At 42.9% G+C, this 22,149-nt stretch overlaps 1 protein-coding gene across 10 annotated transcripts in view; it reads right to left on the bottom strand.

Moving 5' to 3' along the window:
* Positions 1-22,149, bottom strand: part of PRKN (parkin RBR E3 ubiquitin protein ligase) — a 1,296,326-nt gene that overhangs the window by 182,063 nt on the left and 1,092,114 nt on the right. For all 10 annotated transcript variants that reach the window (XM_061624330.1, XM_061624331.1, XM_061624327.1 and 7 more), the window contains one exon: positions 18,144-18,205. In XM_061624330.1, coding sequence (XP_061480314.1) covers positions 18,144-18,205 — 62 coding nt within the window. The remainder of the gene's footprint in view (positions 1-18,143; positions 18,206-22,149) is intronic.

Here is a 22,149-nt window from a genome sequence, read left to right on the forward strand (position 1 = left end):
TGTGGTGGAATCATGACACTGGCGTAGGATTCTGAGCCTTAATTCCCCTTCTGGCACATATCTGGTGGTTTTGAACCATAACAGTCCATTTCTCCAGTGAAAGGTTACTTCTGAGTCTTGACCTTGTCCCGTCTCCTGCTGATATTTTAGCATGTCTGCATCTTCTTGTTGTGCCTTTTTGAGTTCCTCTTCCCATGAAGGCTGGCATACTCCCAACGTTAATTTCTCTGGCGGGATTACGTACTGAGGCTGGTCCTCGGATTCACTTTCTTTGTATTGTGGCTGTCTGGATAAGGCATCCGCTCTCTGGTTTTTGGCTTGGGCATGGTAAGTAATCTTGAAGTTAAACCTAGTGAAGAACTGGGACCATCTTATCTGTCTCTGGTTCAGTTTTCTGGCTGTTTGGAGGCTTTCAAGATTCTTGTGGTCGGAGCGCACTTCAATTCGATGAGAGGTCCCCTCTAGGTATTGTCTCCAGTTTTCAAAAGAGTCCTTGATGGCCAGCAGCTCCTTCTCCCAAACTGTGTAGTTCTTCTCTGCAGGCTTTAACTTCCGAGAGAAGTACGCACAGGGGTGCAGCTCCTTCCCTTCTTGGTCTAATTGTAGCAGGACACCCCCCCCGATGGCAAAATCTGAAGCATCTGCTTCCACTACGAAAGGGCGGTTCGGATCAGCAAAGCGCAGAATGGGCTCAGTAGCAAACCTTCTCTTCAGCTCCTCAAAGGCCTCGGTGGCATTCTCTGTCCATTGAAACTTCTTCTTCCCCCTTAAACAGTCAGTCAGAGGAGCTGTTAATTTGGAAAACCCTGGAATGAACTTTCTGTAATAATTGGCAAACCCCAAAAACCGTTGTACATCCTTTTTGGTGACAGGTTGGCCCCAGTCCAATATGCAGCTTACTTTCCCTGGGTCCATCTCCACGCCTTCCGCTGAGATTCGATATCCAAGGAAGTCTAGAGACTTGAGGTCAAATCCACATTTCTCTAATTTAGCATACAGGTGATTTTCTCTCAGTCTCTTCAACACCGTCTTCACATGCTGGTCGTGGTCTTCCTGGTTCTTTGAGAACACCAGGATATCATCTAAGTAACGGATTACATACGTGTCCAACAAGTCTCTAAGCACGTCGTTCATGAATTTTTGAAAAATTCCTGGACTTCCACAAAGCCCGAACGGCATGACCAGGTATTCATACTGTCCGTAAGCGGTCAAGAATCCTGTTTTCCATTCATCTCCCTCCTTCATTCTGATCAGATTGTACGCTCCTCTCAAATCCAACTTCGTGAAGATTTTTGCAGAGCGCAGTCGGTCCAGCAACTCTGAGATCAGGGGCAGCGGGTAGCTGTTGGGGATGGTGATCTGGTTCAATGCGCGATAGTCGTTACAGGATCTGAGTTCCCCCCCTTCTTTTTCACAAACAATAGTGGCGCTCCAGCAGGGGATTGTGAGGGGCGTATGAATCCTCGCCTCAGGTTTTTATCCAGGAATTCCTTCAGGGCCTCCCTCTCATTCTCTGTGAGAGAGTAGATTCTCCCTGATGGGATGCTGGCTCCTGGCACTAGATCAATCGCACAGTCGTAAGGGCGGTGGGGGGGGTAAAGTCTCTGCCTCTTTTTCATCAAACACATCTTTGAATTCTTCATACTTTGGCGGCAGGGTCACTTGCTCAATCTCTTGCACTGCCCCCGCTAAGGTGTTCTTGATTCCTTCAGGTTGACAGTTCTTCTGGCAATACTGTGAGGTGAACCACACCACCGCCTCCTTCCAACTTATTTTGGGTTCATGCTTTGCTAGCCAGGGCATTCCCAGAATCACCTCAAAGTTCGAGAGATCTGACACGTATAGCGAAATGAACTCTTCGTGCCCAGGGATTTGAAGTTTCACTTCCTCCGTGGCTTGTGTCACCCCTCCTGACTTCAGGGGTCTCCCATCGATAGTCTCCACAGCTAGGGGAGCGTCCAGTTTCCACTGGGAAATTCCATGACGCTTGACTAACTTTGCATCAATAAAATTTGTGGAGGCTCCACTGTCAATTAAGGCAGTGGAATTAAACACCACTCCTCTGGAAGTTGTAATCCGAATAGGCAAGACCAACACCCCCTTTGAGGGAGGTTGGATCGTTGGGGGGCCTTTATACAATGCTGCCCCCAGTCCACCGGCCTGCACGTGGACTGGGTGTTCTAGTTTCCCAACGGCTCGGCTTTCCCCCCTTTCAGTCCACAGTCTCTGGCCACATGGCCCGGCTTTGAACAATAAAAGCATAAACGTTCCCGGTGTCGTCTTTCCTTTTCTTCTTCCGACAGTCTTGGCCTAGCCCCTCCCTGTCCCTCAGCTGCATTATCTGCCATCCCTGTAGTGGGAAGGGTCTTGTTGCGGGATGCCGAGGCTGAGTATCTCGGGACCTCCTGTTTCCTTTCCAGGCGCCTTCCCTCCATCCGGTGATCTATCTGTAGGCATAGCCGGATGAGCCCTGGTAGGTCAGCGGGGGGGGGGGAGGTCCTGGCCAACTCATCCAGGATTTCAGCATTTAATCCACTCCGGTACATAAACATCAGGGCGGAGTCATTGTAACCAGTTTCCTGGGACAGAATTTTAAAAGCGTTAGTGTACTCGGAAACAGTCCCTTTAGCTTGCTTCAGAGCGCCTAGTTGCCGCGCTACTGTTTCAGCCCTTTGCTGGTCTTGAAACATCTCGGTCATCTCCTGTATAAATCCTCTGTACCTTCCTAAGACAGTATCCTTTCTCACAAGATACGGAGTCACCCATTTTGCAGCTTCTCCCTCCAGGAGGCTAATCACGAAAGCTACTTTAGCCCCATCGTCTGGAAATTCCGTGTGCCTGACATCCAGATATAACTCACATTGAGCCACGAAAGTTGCCAACTGATCACTTTGTCCCGCGTATTTTGGGGGCAGTCCAATGGGGACCTTTACTGCGGCAGCTGGAGGGTCTGTTCGCATCTGGTCTATCGTGGCCTTCAAGGTTTGATTATCCGTCTTCAGCGCCTTGACTGCTGCTAGCAGGGCTTGAACATCCGCCTGCAAATCAGCTACCTTAGTCCTCAGGAGTTCCACTTCTTCCGTCTCAGAAGTGGGGTTCGTCCCCCCCGCTGCTCCCTTTGACATCTTGTCCCAGTCAAGTGAAGAGAGCATTGAGGGTGATTTAGGTGGCTCTGTCAAGCTGTCAGGCCCAGGATGTGACTCAGGAACCAGACCAACGATTGTAGTTAATTTGTGTTTTATTAGGGTAATGTCCAAACAAAGACTGCGTTTTCTCATGAATCAATACAGGGATACAGGTCCTGCGGCATTGGGAGAAAGTTGACAGAGCAAGGGACTTCTTCCCGCCTGTTCTTTAAGAAGGGGCCAAACGGGCGCGCAATCTTTCGCTCCTCCTTAACTGCCCCTCAGGTACTGCCCGCCTTCCCCCCCTTCTCTCCTGTCTTTTCAGCTGTCTGCGTGTGCGCGGTGAGGGGGGAAGCATCACCCCCTCCTCTTCTGAAGTTTCCAATTCCAGGATGGGGGATAGGGGAGGGGCTGATGGTAAATTGCCTCCCCGCTTTTCGGCTGTGAGCAGCCCTCCCTCTTCCCCCTCTTGCTCTGAGCCTGAAAGAGGGGGAGGCGTGAGAATGTCCAGGGAGGGCTTAGGCTCCCTGTTGCTAAGCGACCTTATCACTGGCAGTTCCTCTGTTTCATCTTCGCTCCAAAGGGGGGAAGTTCTTCCCCCTTCCCTCTGCCATCCATCCGAATACTCTTCTCCCAACTCTCCGGGATCCAGCTCCCCGGGATTGGGACCCCAGCTCTGCCTTCCGACAGTGCCTTACAAGCACACCCAGTGCTCTATTGCAGTTATGCATTGCCAGGGAAATCCAGTAGTTAAGGGCAAGCTATCTGTCAAAGAAGATTTTTCAAGAGGTTTGTCTGCCATTATTTATCTTTTCAGAAATGACCTCGTGCTATGTCAGAGTCCTGTCCTATTCACAGGAACTAAGTACTGTTCTCCTACTGAGGCCAACACTCTTGACATTGCTCAGTAAATCATACCTGCATTATGCAAATGTTTTGGATATATTACATGTTGTTCAATGTCATATATAGAAGTGGTGGAATAAAAATTTTATTCCCAATATCTTTGTGAGAGAAGAGAACATTGCAGAACACATCCGGAGCCCCCCCTAAGACAAGAGACCAAGCAAACTGTGACAGATAGGCAGGGTGGTGGTAATTGTGCTCATGTATCAGGTAACTGATGCATCTCTACAGTCCCATCCACAGACAGCTTGCTTGGAAGGTTGCTAGACCTCAACACAGTTAAGTCAGCTTAACAAATTTCTCGCTTGTTTGTTGCTGAACTTTTATTACACTTTTTGTTGTTGTTTTATATTTGCCTTGCAAATTATACTTCTGGAATCCTGTCTTGGAGAGATGAAACAGATGGAAGTTGGAGTCCAACAATACCTGAAGGGCCACAGGTTAGCCATCCCTACTGTAGAACATTGCCTGAAAAGGAAAAGAATGGGCTGGACTTTCTATACATGGGGCTTTGTGTGCATTACAGTGCCACAGAGTTTTAGAATATGAAAAATGCAAAAATTTCACTGGAAAACAGAACCTGAATTGGGTATTCAAATACAGAAAAAATGCAGTTGTTCTGAGACATGTCAAGGATAGACACATACATTTATACTAGTCATGCAATTTGCCACTCACCTATGGCAAGCAGAAATATCTCACAAGCAAAAGCCGTATGACAAACTGTACCTATTTACATTCCTGGAATGGAGCACATTGATAGCTACAGATGCTTCAGATTCCCCTCTCCCCAATATGTGTTTAAGGAATGTGTGAGAAGGTTGCAGGGCCATGCAGATTGTCCCCTGCTGCTGATACGCCCAAAAGGCACGCCTCCTCCCAGCAAACATACCCCCCTACTAACTGTGAGTTAGGTGCACAGGAAAAGAAGCTTTTCTGACATACCAATCTAGAGATCATCCACATGAGGGGAAGTCCTGATTGATCCAGGACTGCCCTTGCGTGGATGGTCAGTATGCACAAAAAGGCCCTTCTAATGTGCAGACTGCAGAGCATACAGCTGAAACAGGCTGAACTAGCCTGTGTATTCTTGCGACTACTCTCATACATTACTTGAAAGTTTGGGAAGAGGGGTAATAAGGCTGCATGATGCTTGCAAGGTCTTCCTAAATCAGAGAACCAAAAACAATCAATTGCTATTTTGGGTCTACATTTAAGCACAAAAATCAACATAACTATTTGAATAGTTAAGTCTTAAATTTATACAATTTTCATTAATGCTTGAATTTATTGAGGAATTGAATCAAGCACTTCAAGCCATTGCCCTTGTTTAAATGCACTACATCCTGCATTACAAAAATGTGATGTACCTAGCCTTAGGTTCCCACACTCTACCCTCCTCCCCAGCACACTCATGGAGCTGCAGAAGCTTTTGCTTTCTTTTTAGATTAACTATAGCTTGCTTTGGGCCATGTTCACACACAATGCTAAGCCAAACTGTAGTTTGCTGGCTCCCAGGGAGGAGTTTGCTGCCACTTTGCTCCTCTCTGGTCTTTTTAGCTCAGTAAGCGTGGCAGCTAATCCAAGGTTTAGTTTACTGTGTTCTCTGAACCAGAAAAACTGAGTTTAATCTTAACTATGCTTAGTTGAAAGACCATAGTTTATGACACTGGCTCATCCAACTAATCAATCTACAGTACAGTGGAAGTAGAAGCTTCTGATTCCCTCCTCATGGCCACAACAATGGAGAAAAGGGAAGCCATGTTACATCAGAACACAGCTATTCTGTTAGTCTTGAACAGAATGGTTGATAATCACAGATACCTCAGCTCTGCAGTGACTCCCATACTTTGTCAGTGCAGAAAGAATAGAGTCAAAGGTGGGGAGATAGTGTAAGAGAATCTATCTTAAATGCACCCAAAAGACTGTTATAAAGACAAGTGCCAGCCATATTACAGTTGAAGAACTGCCAACATTTCTGCTATTAAGCCACAGTTGATAAAGAAAAAAGTTTCTCAAACTCCAGTGTGGTGTAAGGGGCACTGCAGACTTTTTTTCTAAAAAGAATTAATGTACAAACAATACTTTTTTAAAAAAACAATTCTGCTGTTGCAAGTTATAAGCAAGAAAATTGATTTATTACATTCGATTTGGAGGGAAAGTCATATTTTGTCAGGGAATTTGACATTTTCTACTGGCTCAGTACAGAAATCATGCCAAATAATTACACTATTATAGCACTGTCAAGAAGTATTTTTGCAGTACAAAAGCCAACTAAATAGATGCATATGAAAAGAGAAGATTCCGCTGAATACATGCATATGTTTTGCTACCAGTCACCAAGCTGTCTCCTGTCTTTGGAGTTGAACTACATTTTCAAGGAGTTTCTATTTCATTTTGTTCTCTTTTTTAAAAAAATCCAGCAAAACATTATGTAGCCCAAAACATTATGTAGCCCAATCTGGATGAGCATATCACTGTAACAAAAAATTGCATTGTTGTGAAAAAGAGGTATTAGTGAGTTATAGGATTCATTCTTTCAATCATACTTCCTTGCCTTGAAGTGTCATTAAAGGATAATTTCTAAAAAGTGAATGTTCATAACGGTCCCAAGTATGTATGATCCCATGTAAGCATACATAGCATGGAAATCTCTGTAGAACAGTTAGGAAATTGTTACAATTGGTATATAGCAGTATCCCTGGTACTTCTTTGATAACCACATAATAACCACATAATAAATCTCTCCTCTCCCTCCCTCCCCTTTTCCTTTTTCCTTCTCCCCTGCCCACTGCAGGCTTCCCTCCCCATTAGGAATGCCAGGTTCATGGCCTGAGACTGATCCTGTATCTTTAGGAGAAGAGAAAGTCAGCCAAGTGCAGGTGTTCTTACAACTCTGTAACCGGAAAAAACACATGGTGGAATTCTCCCTTCCCCCTGCACAACTTTTAAAGATACAGAAGACCTCTTGGTTATAATTAGTCTGATTTTACATCGAACTGCAGTTTCAGGTCCAACTGTTAATGTGCCCAAAATAGAAACAGAGCATAACCTCCAGTTTGAAACACAAAAGGCTGTCTTCACCATCATATGATATTGACCAATAAGAAGACTTTGAAATTAATGAAAATAAATTTAACACAGATTTCTAGGTTGAATAATGAGAGAAATATAATGTTCTAGGTTAGATTTGCTGTAGAAACAGCAGTAACACAGAAAAGAAGCAAAATGAGAAGAACACCAACAAACATACAAAAATGTAATTATCCATCTTTGGAGGTGACAGGTGTTGCCCCAGTCACCATATGCTCAGAGGCACATATTACCACATTCTTCCAAGCTACACAGGAAGTGGATTGGACTGTGAAAGACCAACCCAAATTGTGTTTGCATTTTGACACATTTGTAGGGCAGTCCAATATCTCAGAGAGGAGGTCAGGTCTCCTGCTCCCCTGGTGCCTTCATTATAGCTGCCCAATTTCCCTGCTTTTTAAAGTTTGTTAGAAATATCTGAGGGCTATAGGTATGTTCTTAAACCACAAGGTTTTTTGCCTAGTAATGAGTCTATACTTGAAGACTGAAGCTGAAGAAGTGACAGTATATTGGTTGAAAACAGTCAGATTAATCAAGCCCCTTCTCTTATTGCTTTTGGCACTCATCATCCCCCTTGGGCTCCCAGGTGACAACATTGTAGTGACAATAAAAGCCATAACTGGCAGTTTCCATGTCATGGTCTAGAGCTACAAACTATATCTTTTAGGCCCTCTGTCTCTTGACCATACTTCCTAGCACTCCTGTCTCCCTCTGTCATTATCTATACTAGACAGCTTCTCTATAGCACATAGCTCCTCCTCCATACCTTATTTCTTCAGAGTACTCTCTCTGATTAGTGCCTCCTTTTCTCAATTCCTTGTCTCCACTTTACTTTTCCTTAGGACGCCCTTCTTTCCTTTAAGTTACTCTGGCTGTGAGCACATTAGTTGCCTACAGCAAAGCATTTATATTGGCAACACCTGGAAGGGGAAGGGGTTAATCTGCCATTCAGCTGCAAAGTCTGTTTAAAGCTGAATTTAAAGAAAACACACTTGTGCTGATCCCATCAGGTTGTACAGTAAAAGGGGGTAAGGTTTGACAAATGTCATGTGCCCCCGTTTTCAGAAAAGAGAGGTGGAAGTGGCAGAATAGCGAGTGTGTCTCTACCTTCTTTCTCAGTGGATTCCCTACACTGTACCCTTCCATAAGGCCTTGTTCGCTCTGGGCTCCCTAGTTTCCCTACATCACAGAAATTCTTTCCAGCACTCAGCTTACAGCCCCTACATGGGCTTTTAATCCCTGTCAAAATAACAACCTTGTTTTCCTTTACAGGTGTTGGACTGTATCCTTAGTTTCCTGAGCAACTAAACATTTCATGCCACCACACCAGCTCTGTGTCTGAGGCTACATTACCCACAAGCCCGATACACAACAGATAACTACTTTTTATAGTTTATGATTTGAATTGATAAACCTGTGGCTGTTTCCTCTCTTCCATCAAGCCATTGATTGCATTTATCCTCTAAGTTCCTATAGCACCCATTAAAAGCTATACATCCCAGGTTTTGAGAGCTTTTCTACACAGGTGAAGCAGGGAGGAAGAGACAGTCTCTCTCTAACAATGGGAAAATAATCTCAAATAATCTCCAATGAATGGTTTAGGGCAGGGGTGGAGAACCTCAGGCCCAGAGGCTGAATATGGCCCTACAGGCCTCTCTATCTGGTTCTCATGTCTCTATTCAGGCCACACCCCTCCCTAGCCCAGCTCTGCACCCTCCTCTTGTGATTTTACCTGGCTGGAATGTGTCCTTGTGCTGTCTTACTTGCCGGGATGGAGGATGGAGAGTGGTGTTTGCCTGGCCACACCTACCACTGGTATGTGGCACCCAGAAGGTTGTCCATGAAGGAATGTGGCCCTTGGGCTGAAAAAGGGTTCCCACCTCTGGTTTAGGACCATTGCACACATTGGCCCCATTCAGATGTAATGGCAAACCAAAAGCCAAATCCTATGTTACTGTAACCATTCCTCCCTGTTCACTTCCATGATCTGCGCCTGCTTCACTTTTGTAGCATGAATAAATTATTTTCATGGGGTGACAGCTGAGGCTAAGGGAAAAAAAGCATCTGAATAGTTATGGATTTCCACCTCCTCTCTGGACCTATTTGATCCAATGTTGATGCAAGTAATGGAGTTGCTGGCATAACTGAGCCTTAAGCAAAGGTTACTTGTCTAATTTTTCAGGCTTCTTGAAGCTCTCCTGCTTATGATTGTGACTGACTTCAAGTAAAGAGATAGCCAGCCTTGCTATATATATATATATAGCAAGGTTTATTTCTTAGGTAATGAATCTTTGATATCATCCTTCACTTTCTGCAATAAACCTTTGAAATTAAGTGGGTAGAAAGAAGGCTGGACCTTTGCTTCTTAAGACCTCATCTCCACATGTAGCAGAACAAAGCGGTAGAATTCTAAGGCAGCAGAGTGAGCTGTACCACTGAAGATTTCAGGGGGAGGATACCATTTTGGAATGCCCATATTTAAAAAAATCTGCAAGTAAAAAAATAATGAAGAAAGATTCTATCCCATCCCACTTCTTTTTGTGCTTGCCTTCTGTTTGCAGGAGTTATGTTTTTGTTTACATATGGGGAAGCTTTCAAAGTTGTGATCCCCACCTTCAGTCGAAGTAGTACATCCCATTTTGTGACCTTCAGATTCAACCATGTTATTTCCAACACATTCTACAGCATGGATCAGGTTTAAACAAAGCAATGGAGGGGAAGATTGCACTGCTTCTAATTCCCAAATTGCGAGCAGAGCTTGGAAAAGTTACTACAAATCATATCAGCCCCAGCCACTGGATTGGGCTGATGGGAGTTGTAGTTCAAAAAAAGTAACTTTTCCAAGCTCTGGAGAAACCTGAAACAATGTGACCTCTAGACCTCCAGGAAAGATTTGATAGGATTGCAGCCTCAATATTGAAAACTATTGTTTTGTAAAGTAAGTTGGGGTGTGTGATGCCCCTGTAAATGTTGTACAGTAATTATGGTAAGTGTCAGTTTTGTAGGGTAAATGTGGTAAGTGGACTGAGTGAGAGGGGAGAGTACATGGGTTGGAATGTTGAGGAATGCTGAGTTGTGATTGGCTGAGCATCTGGGTGATTGAAGGTATAAATGAGAGAATGATGGGGTTGGGTGGTGGGTGGTTCTGGGTTTTGGAGGGGTGGATTTGTGTTTAGGAGGGTAGTGAGGCAGGTTTTAAGACTAAGATATATAAAGAGAAAACTATTATATGTAACCACACACATGTTGACTGAACTTAAAGTAATCTTGTTTATTCCTTGTGTTATTAAATAAATAGTTTTTGGTTTAACAACACACCTGATCCTTGGCTGGGATATTACAGGCCAGAAGGGTGGGCAGAGTAAATACCAAAGCTGGGAAAAGTATTAATGGTGGCAGCGATGAAGGGATAGTGTAACAGTATCCAAAGCAACCCAGAGCTGTAATCTTTAAAGGCAGAAAGATACAGGAGGGTTGTGGCCTGTAAGTGCACCCAGACACTACGTAGCAATCTGTGGAGGAGATTAAGGCACAGTCTCAGGGAAGTATTGCATTACAGAGTCAGTATTTCATTACAGTGTCAGGTGGTGGTGCCTAGTAGTGGGATCATGAGAGACCTGTGCTGGGGCCAGTGTGAGAGATCCATTACGAGAACAGACCGCAGGTGGGGGTCTGACAGGAGGGCACTGTAGACACATACAGGGGAAATCATAATAATCTTTTAGTAAAAAGATGATTTTACTAAAAAGTGTTACGAGAACATCTTCTATAATATTTTTAATATTTATGGCTGACTAAGAATATGTAAATTACTTCTGCACAAAGCTTTGAGAATATGTTCTGTCTTTATTAATCACAAAAAGGAGATCCAAAGTCATGTCTACTCAAAGAAACTAGATAAAGGAAACAGGATGGAAATGCAACATTTAGATATCTGTAATAGCACATCCTACAAAGACAAACATATTTCAAATATAAGGGAAACACTTTTATTGCTCTTCTCCAAACACATGGCATCCCTGTCCCAAATTATTTCAATGCACTACGTGGGGCTGCCTTTGAAGATGGTTTGGAAACTGCAGCTTGTGCAAAATGCAGTTGCCAGATTGGTCACAGGGACCAGACGGTCCGAACATATAAAACCGATTCTGGCCCGCTTGCACTGGCTGCCTTTATGTTTCCGAGCTCGATTCAAGGTGCTGGTTTTGACCTATAAAGCCTTACACAGCTTAGGACCACAATACTTGATGGAACGCCTCTCCCGATACGAACCCACCCGTACACTACGCTCAACATCTAAGGCCCTCCTCCGGGTGCCTACTCTGAGGGAAGCTCGGATAATGGCAACAAGGGAGAGGGCCTTCTCAGTGGTGGCCCCCAAATTATGACCTGTTTGACGAGGTGTGCCTGGCGCCAACACTGTTATCTTTTCAGCGCCAGATCAAGACTTTTCTCTTCTCCCAGGCATTTTAGCATGTGTTTTATATTGTTTTAAATTTTTAAATTGTGTTTTAAATTGTTTTTAAAAGATGTATCTTAAATTGTATTTGTTTTTAGTTACTGTAAACTGCCCAGAGAGCCTCAGCTATGGGGCGGTATACAAGTATAATAAATAAATAAATAAAGATTTTTGAAATCAGGCCTCTATTCCAGTTAGATGCCAGTGGCTGCAAAGTTCTCTCTGACTTGTCTGCTGCCCAAGGATACTTATGACACACCCTAGCATGCTGTAACTCAGAGATGGGGAACCTGAAGCCCTTCAGATGTTGCTGGGCTACAACCCCCCTCATCTCTGACCATTGGCCATGGTATCTGGGGCTGATGGAGTCCAACAACATCTGAAAGGCCAGAGGTTTTCCATCCCTGCTGCAATGTCTTTATGTGTGCTTTATTCCTGTATTACGGGCAAGGGATCCTTCTCTGTCCCACCTTGGATCTCGTTCTCCAGAATCATGACAGGTGTCTTGATTTCACGTTTTGACATGAACTTTGACCACACTGGTTTACCATCTTCAATTTGCCATTCTCCTATATTTCTATATCTCTCTCATACTTGGCTCATTGATCTGAGCAATATGGATATATGCATCTGTCTTCATATTGTGTCACATTATTCATCTGGCCTAGCACTGTCTATTAGTACTGGTGGTGCTTCTCCAATATCTTGGGCAGAAGTCTTTCCCAGCTCTGCTACCTGAGTTTCTTTTAACTGGAGATGCCGTGAACTGATTTTGACTGTTAAACTACACATTACACTAAATACATGGCAAGCACCTATATCTTAGGTTTTAAAAAATTAATTACAGGCACAGGAGGCCCCAGTTCTCATCTGGGTAAGATGGTATGGGGAGGAGAGGTTTATCTTTTCCCCTTCTAGTTGAAATCCAAACAGAGATTGCCCCCGGAACATTTTTCTAACCCTTGTAGCATGTAGGGGGTGATTTTTGTCCAGATCGTGGCTTGAAAGGGAAGGGATAAACCTCTGCTCCCCATGCACTGTGATCCAGATGAGAATCAGGACTAGGGTTGCCAGGTCAGAAGCATCCCAAAACCTGAGATTATAGGGTCAGGCCTGAGTGATGTCACATGGCAGGCCCCAGTGATGTCATTAAGTATGATACATTAAGCATCAATCACAGTTGCTTGGAGCATACAATTAAAAAAAATCTGATTGGAAATTAAGCTAGAAATTTTAGCTAAAAGATGGAGCCTGGATAAGGAACATTTAATCTAGCCTACTTGCTTTCGGCAAGGAGGGTTTACATGCCACCAGGCCAGGCCAGTCACCAGAAGGCCACTGTAGGAAGAAAGGAGCCTAGTGTTGTGGAGATGTTAGATGGGAACATTCAGGAGTAAAGATGGATGCCCCTGAAGGCTGCAATTCTAAATACACTTACTAAGGGACTAAGCCCCATAGAACTCAACAGGACTCACTTCTGAGTAGATACAGTTTGGATTGTGCTGTTGGTAAAGCTTGACTAGGGATCCTCTGCAAAGACATCCACATCTAAGCAGGGTTGGCAACCCCCTGCCTGGAATGCCCTGCCCTTATCTTTTAATGTGGCTGTGTGATGTCCTTCCCTGGCACCACCTGTGTCGCTCACCCTCGTGGCTGCCAGCAGTCAGGATCGTCGTGTTTATTTTTACCTCTCTCCGCTCTAGCACAGATCTCAAAAGATCCCCCTGCTAGGCCACACTACCCAACACTCTGTGTATCCAATATAACCTCTAGACTGTGCCTTAGTCTCTTCCTGGTTATTTTGATACCTTGTGTCTGTGTGTATAGGTAATTCCCAATCCCCCCTCAAGCCTCTTGCCTATGAAGCTCACAGCTCTGGGTTGCTCTATGGTACTGGATGTTGATACAATATCTCTTCCTTCACCGCTGCCACCATTCAATACTATTTCTTCTTCAGCCTTGGTTACTCTGCCTCCCCCCTGGTCTGTGCCCCCCCCCGCTGAGGAATCAGGCTTTAAGTAAACCAAGAAAATATTTATTGATAACACTAAGAATAACAAGATTACTTATACTTATATGGTTTCATATATGTTTCTCTTATGTTCCTAATTCCTACTATTTGCCTCAGAACTCCCAATCCAATATCTCAACAGCCACCTCTTACTCTCCACATCAACCTCCCTGTCCACAACCACCCTGTCCAACCCCCACCACGACTCAACTGTCATCCTCTCATTTATACCTTCAGCCATTCAAATACACAGCCAATCATCATCCAGCATTCTACAGCCCATGTACTCCCCCTTCTCACTCACTCCACTTACCATTTTTCCTATAATAAACCTGCACTTACCATATTTACATTACATTCACATACAGGAACATCACAGGCTGCTCCAAACTTCTTTACAGATTTGACCCTTCACTTCTGAAAGAGGTCTGAGAAATGAGTAAGAGTAAGAAGATTCTCTACCATTTCTGTCTACCCTGTGGGCTGCTATAAACTCACTTTGACAGCCAGCCCAATTCCAGTGAGTAATAATTGACAGAGAAAACACACATGGTTTGGTCTACCTTCACAAGCAGCAGCTTGGGAACAACAACTACAGCCACACTTTCAAATATGTGAATTCTCTTTTACCACTATTGGGCAAGAAACAAACTGCCATGCAACCAACAAGGTGCATCATCAATGGGTTTTAGGGGGTTGAGCTGAGCACATGCAACCACTGCTGTTGCTTCTACGGATGTAAGGGAGCGAGGTTAAAGGTAAATGAAATGCAAACAGAAAATGAAAAACAAAATTCAATGATGCTTTCCTAAATGCAATACTATACCAAACACAACAAGATTCCTATGAGTAAGGCAGACAATTTAGCATCCCACAACCAGTCAGGATTCATAACCGAAAACCAAAACTAAAAAAATCCTTGCAGCCAGTCAGTTAATGCAGAATGCTGCGGCATGATTGCTGACATGAGTGAGATCCTATCAGCACAAAATACCTCTGCTCTGAAATCTGCATTGGTTGCTGATTTGCTACAAGGCCAAGTTCAAGCTATGCTTCCCATGTTATGGGTGCCACATAGTACTTGTTCTGCTCTTGTAAGAAATCAGTCCTGTAAAGTGGCAGCATTTTGGATACTCTGTTCATAGGGTTTTTGTGGTAAGAGGTATTCAGAGGTGGTTTACCATTGCCTTCCTCTGACTTTGGACACATATCATACTTTGGACACATAATGAGAAGACATGATTCACTAGAAAAAGAGAAAGACCAAACAAGAGATGGATTGATTCCGTAAAGGAAGCCACAGACCTGAACTTACAAGATCTGAGCAGGGTGGTTCATGACAGATGCTATTGGAGGTCACTGATTCATAGGGTCACCATAAGTCAAAATTGACTTGAAGTCACATAACAACAACAACAACAAAGTGGCAGCACCTATGCTTTGGAACTCCTTGCCTACTGACATTAAGCAGATGCCTCTTTTCAGCACCTGCTAAAATAATTTTTGTTTAGGCAAGCCTATCCACGCATGTAGAAGCTATTATGTTTTTAAATCTGTTTTTAACCCATTGTTGGTTTTATTAATTTGAATGTTTTTCAATATATGTCTTCAACTGTTTTTGCCAATAATTTTATTGTTTTAACTCTTTCTGTAAACTGCTTTAAATTTTTTTACAATAAAGCAGTATATAACTGTTGTAAATAAAATACATAAATAAATTTTGGAGTCACAGCTTTTAAAAATGTTTAAAGATGTTTTGTTTTAATATATTTTAGAGCCTGTTTTTATTATTTTTAAAGTGTTTTTAGTTCTTTTGTTTGCTGCCCTGGGCTCCTACTGAGAGGAAGGGCGGGATATAAATCAAATAATAAATAAAAATAAATAAATAAACTTCATTCACCCAACCCAAAATTCAGAATCATGCCACTTTAAGCTGTTTTGCAACTCTTTATACTTGTCTTATTGTTATTGGTTTTTAAAGGGTTTTATTTCTTATTGTGAGCTGCCTTGGTTTCCAATCACCAGCCCTACCTCACAGGGTTGTTGGAAAGAGTCCACACACACACACACACTTGTAAAAATACACCCCATATAATAGTTTATTGTCAAACCAGTTGGTCATTGCAGAATATATTTTTTTAAATCAGTATTAGTTTCCTACATAGTAAAAAATGTGATACATAGGTAAACCCTGCCTAATTGCTTTAAAAATAGGATTGGAGGGGGAGGGGAAAATTTACAACACAAACACAATTCAAAAGTCCCAATAATTTACAGCACTATCCTAACCATGTCTACTCAAAGGTCAGTCCTAATGAATTCAATGGGGTTTACTCCAGGTACATGGGATTAGCATTGCTTTACTCCCAGAAAAGCAAGTATTGGATTAAATACTTTCATATTGCCAAGGTTTTATAAGCACTGCCCTCTCCAACAGCCCAAGGTCTGACTCTTGCACACAAGAAGAAAAAAAACTTTAAGCCATATTCTTACTTCCTCAAACTGAAGATCTCAAAGCTACTATTTCCTGACGTTGCAATGAAGTCTGGGTCAATTAATCATAACCCTGGCTTCACTTATTGGCAGAGCTTGGAAAAGTTACTTTTTTTGAACTACAACTCCCATCAGCCCCAGTCAACATGGCCACTGGATTGCGCTGATGGGAGTTGTAGTTCAAAAAAGTAACTTTTCCAAGCTCTGTTTATTGGCTACAATCCTGAAAGGGTGGGGTTAGAGCTAGGAGCTGCTATACCAGCCTTTCCAACCAGTGTACCTCCAGATGTTGTTGGACCACAACTCCCATCAGCCTCAGCCAGCATTGCCAATGGTCAGGAAAGATGGGAATTGTGGTCCAACAACATCTGGAGGCACACTGGTTGGGAAAGGCTGTGCTATACAGATCTGTCAAAGAGATTTAACAGTCACGGGGGGGCAGCTGATGTTTTGGTGTATATCTCGGGAACCAGACCACCTAGAAACTTAATTTTTTTAAAATTGAAGCTGAGGGTCCGGAGATTAAGGTGAGTTAGCCGGAGACCCAGAGGGGACCCCCAGAAACCAGAAACTCTGGCCGAAAACCGGACACCTGGTAACCCTAATCAGGACCTGTGATTAATGAAAAATCAAAGAAACAGTTCAGGGGCAGGGAACCTTTTTTGGGCCTAGGGCAGCTTTATCCCACTGGACAGCTGTTAGGTCCAGATACCCCCAATCATGCACCCTTTGAACACACACAGAAACACACATTCTCTGTCTCCCTGCCCCCCCCACCTGCTCCATACACAAGCATGTTTCTGGAAACATAAGCATATATTTAATTCTTCATAATTCTTCTCAAGTTTTACCTTCTATTTTCTCCATAGAAATTTTTTTTAAGTTTGAACAATAAAGCTCTCCAGCATCCTGTATTTGTCTTGATTGCACACAAGACAAAAATAACTCAGTAATCCCTGAAAATAAGATCAATGTGCAGCTGAACTGCAAATCCTGCCTTACAACGATTTAAAGCCTCAGACTTCAAAATGCAATTTCACCCTGAAACTTGCATGCATGCAATCACAAAATACATGACTACTTTTTGCATATTTTCAAGAACATAACTCTACCTTTCTGCTAAGACATTCCCCCTCTGCCTTGTTCTTCTTGTAGCGTATATTCTTGCAGCTACAGTTACACAAGGACCAAAGTCTTTCCCCCTCTGAGCTGCTCCCCGCTGAACAATTGATGGTTGGGAGGGGACCCAGAAGGTCAGATGAAATCTGGTTGCAGGTTCCATACAGCCCAGATTCCTGGGGTTCCACTTCGGACATGGTTACATTCAAAGCATATGCTCTGATACTTAGTGACCACATACCCCACCTCCAAAAAACATTATCATAGCTGCTAATCTTAGTCATAAATTAAAGGTGGTTATCTTTCTACATATGCAGTCCTCAAGCCCTATCCTCCAAAGACAGGCCAATTCCTTCCAAACGTGGATTGATTTTATATAGCCATTCAAGGCATTTCAAAATCAGCCCATGGTAGCTCTGAATTTTAAAAAGGAGAATGTACACATCACTATATTACCCTTTATTGTGGGATGATCTGAAACTCTTGAGTCCAGAAAAGAGCTGACCTATAGAGGTTGAGGGCTATAACCAGACGCTCAAAAACAGGCCAAGAATACCAAGCTAAAATACAATGATCATGTTAAGCATAAGCAGATCATATCAAGCAATAATATGTCATTTTAAACAGAGCTCATTCTCCTGTTTGTCTGTCTGCCATTTTACACTGCCTGTCTACTGCAGGATTCCTGAGTTGAAAAGCTGTGGCAGATAGCAGATGTACCAATTAATAATCTGTCAAGGCTGATGGATAGAATTAAAAAACGCTCTTACACACATAGATATATACTGTGTATGTGTATGCATGTGTGTCCCACTCCAATTTTAAGCCACTGAGAGGGTCATGAGACACACACTACTTCCCTGGAGAGAGAAGAAGCTGTCTCATTAGCGTCTATCTTTCATGACACCATGACGCTGTCTTTCAGATGTTAACTCACCTGCTCCTCGCCCAGAATTCTGAAGTGATGCAGCTCTTTAATCAAGGAATCTGGACAGCCAGCTGCAATAAAAGAACACACAGAGATACAGCTTAGAACTTATTTTCATTGGCTCCAGGGGTGTGATATACTGTGAGTAGACAGAGATGTAGCATCAACAATGGATACCCAGCCTAAGTAGCATCATAAAATATTTTTGAAAACTGGAGTAGATATACTGTATTAACTGATAATCCTGCTATACTATTTTTTCAGAATTAGCTAGGAATGCTTTGAAAGACTGTAGTAGGGTTGCCAGGTTCAGGGCCTGAGACTGATCCTGTATCTTTAGGTGAAGAGAAACTCAGCCAAGTGCAGGTGTTCTTGGGCCTGGCAACCAAGAGGTCTTCTGTATCTTTAAAAGTTGTGCAGGGGGAAGGGAGAATTGTTGGCGGAAGTTTTTGTGGTAGTGCAAGACACAGGGTAGTAGCAATAATAAACAGCAGTCTAAGTGCAAAGAATACTTTACTGGTGCGTTCAGCATACAGCATACATGGCAGCAACAGTCCCCAACAGCAACACTTTTGATAGCCTCCGCTCGCAGATAACTCTTTCCAAATTCCCCCACACCACACATATTTTCTCCTGCTGTTTTATGGGCCTTGAGCTCATTAGTATCTGCAGCTGTTTGATTGCAGCAACCTGAGCCGCATTATCTCCCTGGCTCTGCCTGGGAGTTGCTTAACCCTTTCTTACCACTTTGTGAGGCCAACTGCTGGCTCTGTGAATGCCAACAAGAATTCCACCTTGTGGTTTCTCCCATTGCAGGGTTGCAAGAACACCTGCACTTGGTTGACTTTCTCTTCTCCTAAAGATACAGGATCAGTCTCAGGCCCAGAACCTGGCAACCCTAAACTGTATGTCCTGCCCTTCCCTCCATAGGATGATGTGAAAGAAAGAGATTAGCAAGGGAGGACTTTCTGTTACTAGATGTCCAGTTTTTGGCTGAATACTCCAGCTTTTGGGGGTCCTCTCCAGGTCTCTGGGTGAGTCACCTTAATCTCCAGACTCTCAGCGTTCATTTTTAAAAAAAGTTTCTAGGTGGTCTGGTTCTCAAGATATACATCAGCCCCCCTTTGCAACTTCTGTGAAATGATCTCTTAGCTGGCTGCTCTAACCCCGCCCTTTCAGGTTTGTAGCCAATAAGTGAAGTCAGGGTTGTGATTGACAAGGGATTTCTGGGCCTCCAGGCAGTCCTTAGATTCCACTGCAAAGGTAGAAAATGATTGTTTTTCCCCTGTTTATCCGAAAATCTCATAGACTAAGTAAATATACAGCTTTTAGCAGTATCAAATTCTTTCTCTTGTGTTCACAAGTCAAACAAGTTTAAATTTTCCTGGGCTGTTGAAGATGGCAGTGTTAGAGTGGTGGACTATGATCTGGGAGACCAGGGTTCGAATCCCCACACAGCCATGAAGCTCACTGGGTGACCTTGGGCCAGTCACTGGCTCTCAGCCTCAGAGGAAGGCAATGGTAAACCCCCTCTGAATACCGCTTACCATGAAAACCCTATTCATAGGGTCACCATAAGTCGGGATCGACTTGAAGGCAGACCATTTCATTTTCCCAATATGAAGCTTTAATCCAATACTTGCTTTTCTGGGAGTAAAGATGCAATGCTAATCCCACATACCTAGAGTAAACCCTATTGAATTCAATATGACTTTCTTTTGAGTAGACATGGTTAGGATTGTGCTGTAAATTAATGGGACTTTTGAGTGAACATAGTAAAGACCTGTGTTTGTGTTGTAAAAATTTTTCTTCCCCTCCAATCATATTTTTAAAGCAATTAGGCAGGGTTTACATAGATATCACTGCTTTTATTATGTAGGAAACTAAAACTGATTTTATTTTCTTTTTTAAATGTTCTGCAATTAACAACTCATTTAGACAATAAACTATTACATGGGGTCTATGTATTTTTACATCTCTCTCTCTGTGTGTGTGTGTGTGTGTGTGTGGTCTTCTCAACAACCCTGTGATGTAGGATTAACTATTGGAAACCAAGGCAGCTCACAACAAGAAATAAATCCCTTTAAAATCCAATAACTATAAAAAGTATAAAGAGTTGCAAAACAGCTTAAAGTGGCATGATTCTGAATTTTGGGGTGGGTGAGTGTTCCTTATCACTTGAGACTGCAGTTCTGTGCAGGCTTCCCTGTTTGAGTAAGCCTCATTGAATACATTGGGACTTGCTCCTGAGTAAACAAACATAGGATTGCACTACAAATATCTTTACAAATTGTGTAAATAATAAACATCTTTGACAGTCATGCTTATATAAATATTTCTTCATTTAAAGCACGACTTCCTCTAAAGAATTCTGTGAAGTATAGTGTTCCCCTCAGTTATAGTTCCCACCACCTTTAACAAACTACAGTTCCCATGATTCTGTGGTGGGATTCATGTGCTTCAAATATGTGTTGAATGTGCTTTAAATGAATGGTGTGGATCTGCCCTAGATATGAAATGCATTCATTAGTGAATTGAAAAGAACAATTTTAAAAGATACTTTTTTAAACAGGATAAGGGCTGTAGCTCAGTGGTAGGGCATATACTTTGCAGGCAAAGGTCCAAATATCAATTTCTGGAAAAGACTATTGCCTAGAATCCTGGAGAGCCAATGCTAGTCCATGTCATCAGTACTGAACTAGATGGTATCAAATGGCCTGAGTCAGTATAAGGCAGATTCCTTTGTTCCTAAAGGAGGAAAGAGACTCAAGGGCTACAGTGACTCCAAAATGTATTTATGTATTTTATTTACAACATTTATATACTGCTTTATTGTAAAACAACTAAAAGGGGTTTACAGAAGGAATTAAAACAATAAAATTATTGGCAAAAACAGTTAAAGACAGGTATTTAAACATTCAAAATAATAAAACCAACAATGAGTTAAAAACAGATAAAAAACACAATAGCTTCTACCTGCCTGGGTGGACTTGCCTAAACAAGAATGTTTTTAGAAGGTGCTGAAAAGAGTAAAATGAAGCCGTCTGCCTAATGTCAATAGGCAGGGAGTTCCAAAGCATAGGTGCTGCCACACTAAAGGGCTGATTTCTTGCAAGAGCAGAACAAATACTAAGTGGCACCCGTAGCATGGAAAGCACACCTTGAACTTGGCCTGGTAGTAAATCGACAACCAATGCAGATTTCGGAGCAGAGGTATTATGTGTTGATATGGGTCTCACTCTTGTCAGCAATCCTGCCATAGCATTCTGCACTAACTGCAGCCCCCGGGTCAGGTTGTTCTACGGATTTCTGTGACCTTGGCTGACTGGCTGCCAAGATTCTTTTAGTCTTGGTTTTTGCTTAGGAATCATGACTGGTTGTGGGGTGCTGAGTTTTCTGACTTACTCATAGGAATGTTGTTGTTGGCATGGTATTGCATTTAGGAAATCATCACTGTCTTTTTTCTTCTCCTGTTTGCATTTCATTTACCTTTAACCTCACTCCCTTACATCCATAGAAGCAACAGTGGTTCCATGCACTCAGCTCAACCACCTTAAACCCACTGATGATGTACCTTGTTGGATGCATGATAGTTTGTCTCTTGCCCAATAGTGACAAAAGAGAATTCACATACTGAGAAGTGTGGCTGCAATTGTTGTTGTTCCCAAGCTGCTGTCTGTGAAGGTAGATCAAACCATGTGTGCTCTCTCTCTGTCAATTATTACTCATTGGAATTGGATTGGCTGTCAAAGTGAGTTTATAGCAGCCCAGAAGGTAGACAGAAAAGGTTACTCTTTTTCATTTCTAGACCTCTTTCGGAAGTGAAGGATCAAATCTGTAAAGAAGTTTGGATCAGCCACGTTAAAAGATAAGGGCAGGGCATTCCAGGCAGGGGGTTGCCAACCCTGCATGGATATGGATATCTTTGCAGAGGATCTCTAGTCAAGCTTTACCAACAGCACAATCCAAACCATATCTACTCAGACGTAAGTCCTACTGAGTTCTATAGGGCTTA

This window comes from Rhineura floridana, chromosome 4, assembly GCF_030035675.1.
Source record: "Rhineura floridana isolate rRhiFlo1 chromosome 4, rRhiFlo1.hap2, whole genome shotgun sequence".
Classification (NCBI taxonomy): domain Eukaryota; kingdom Metazoa; phylum Chordata; class Lepidosauria; order Squamata; family Rhineuridae; genus Rhineura; species Rhineura floridana.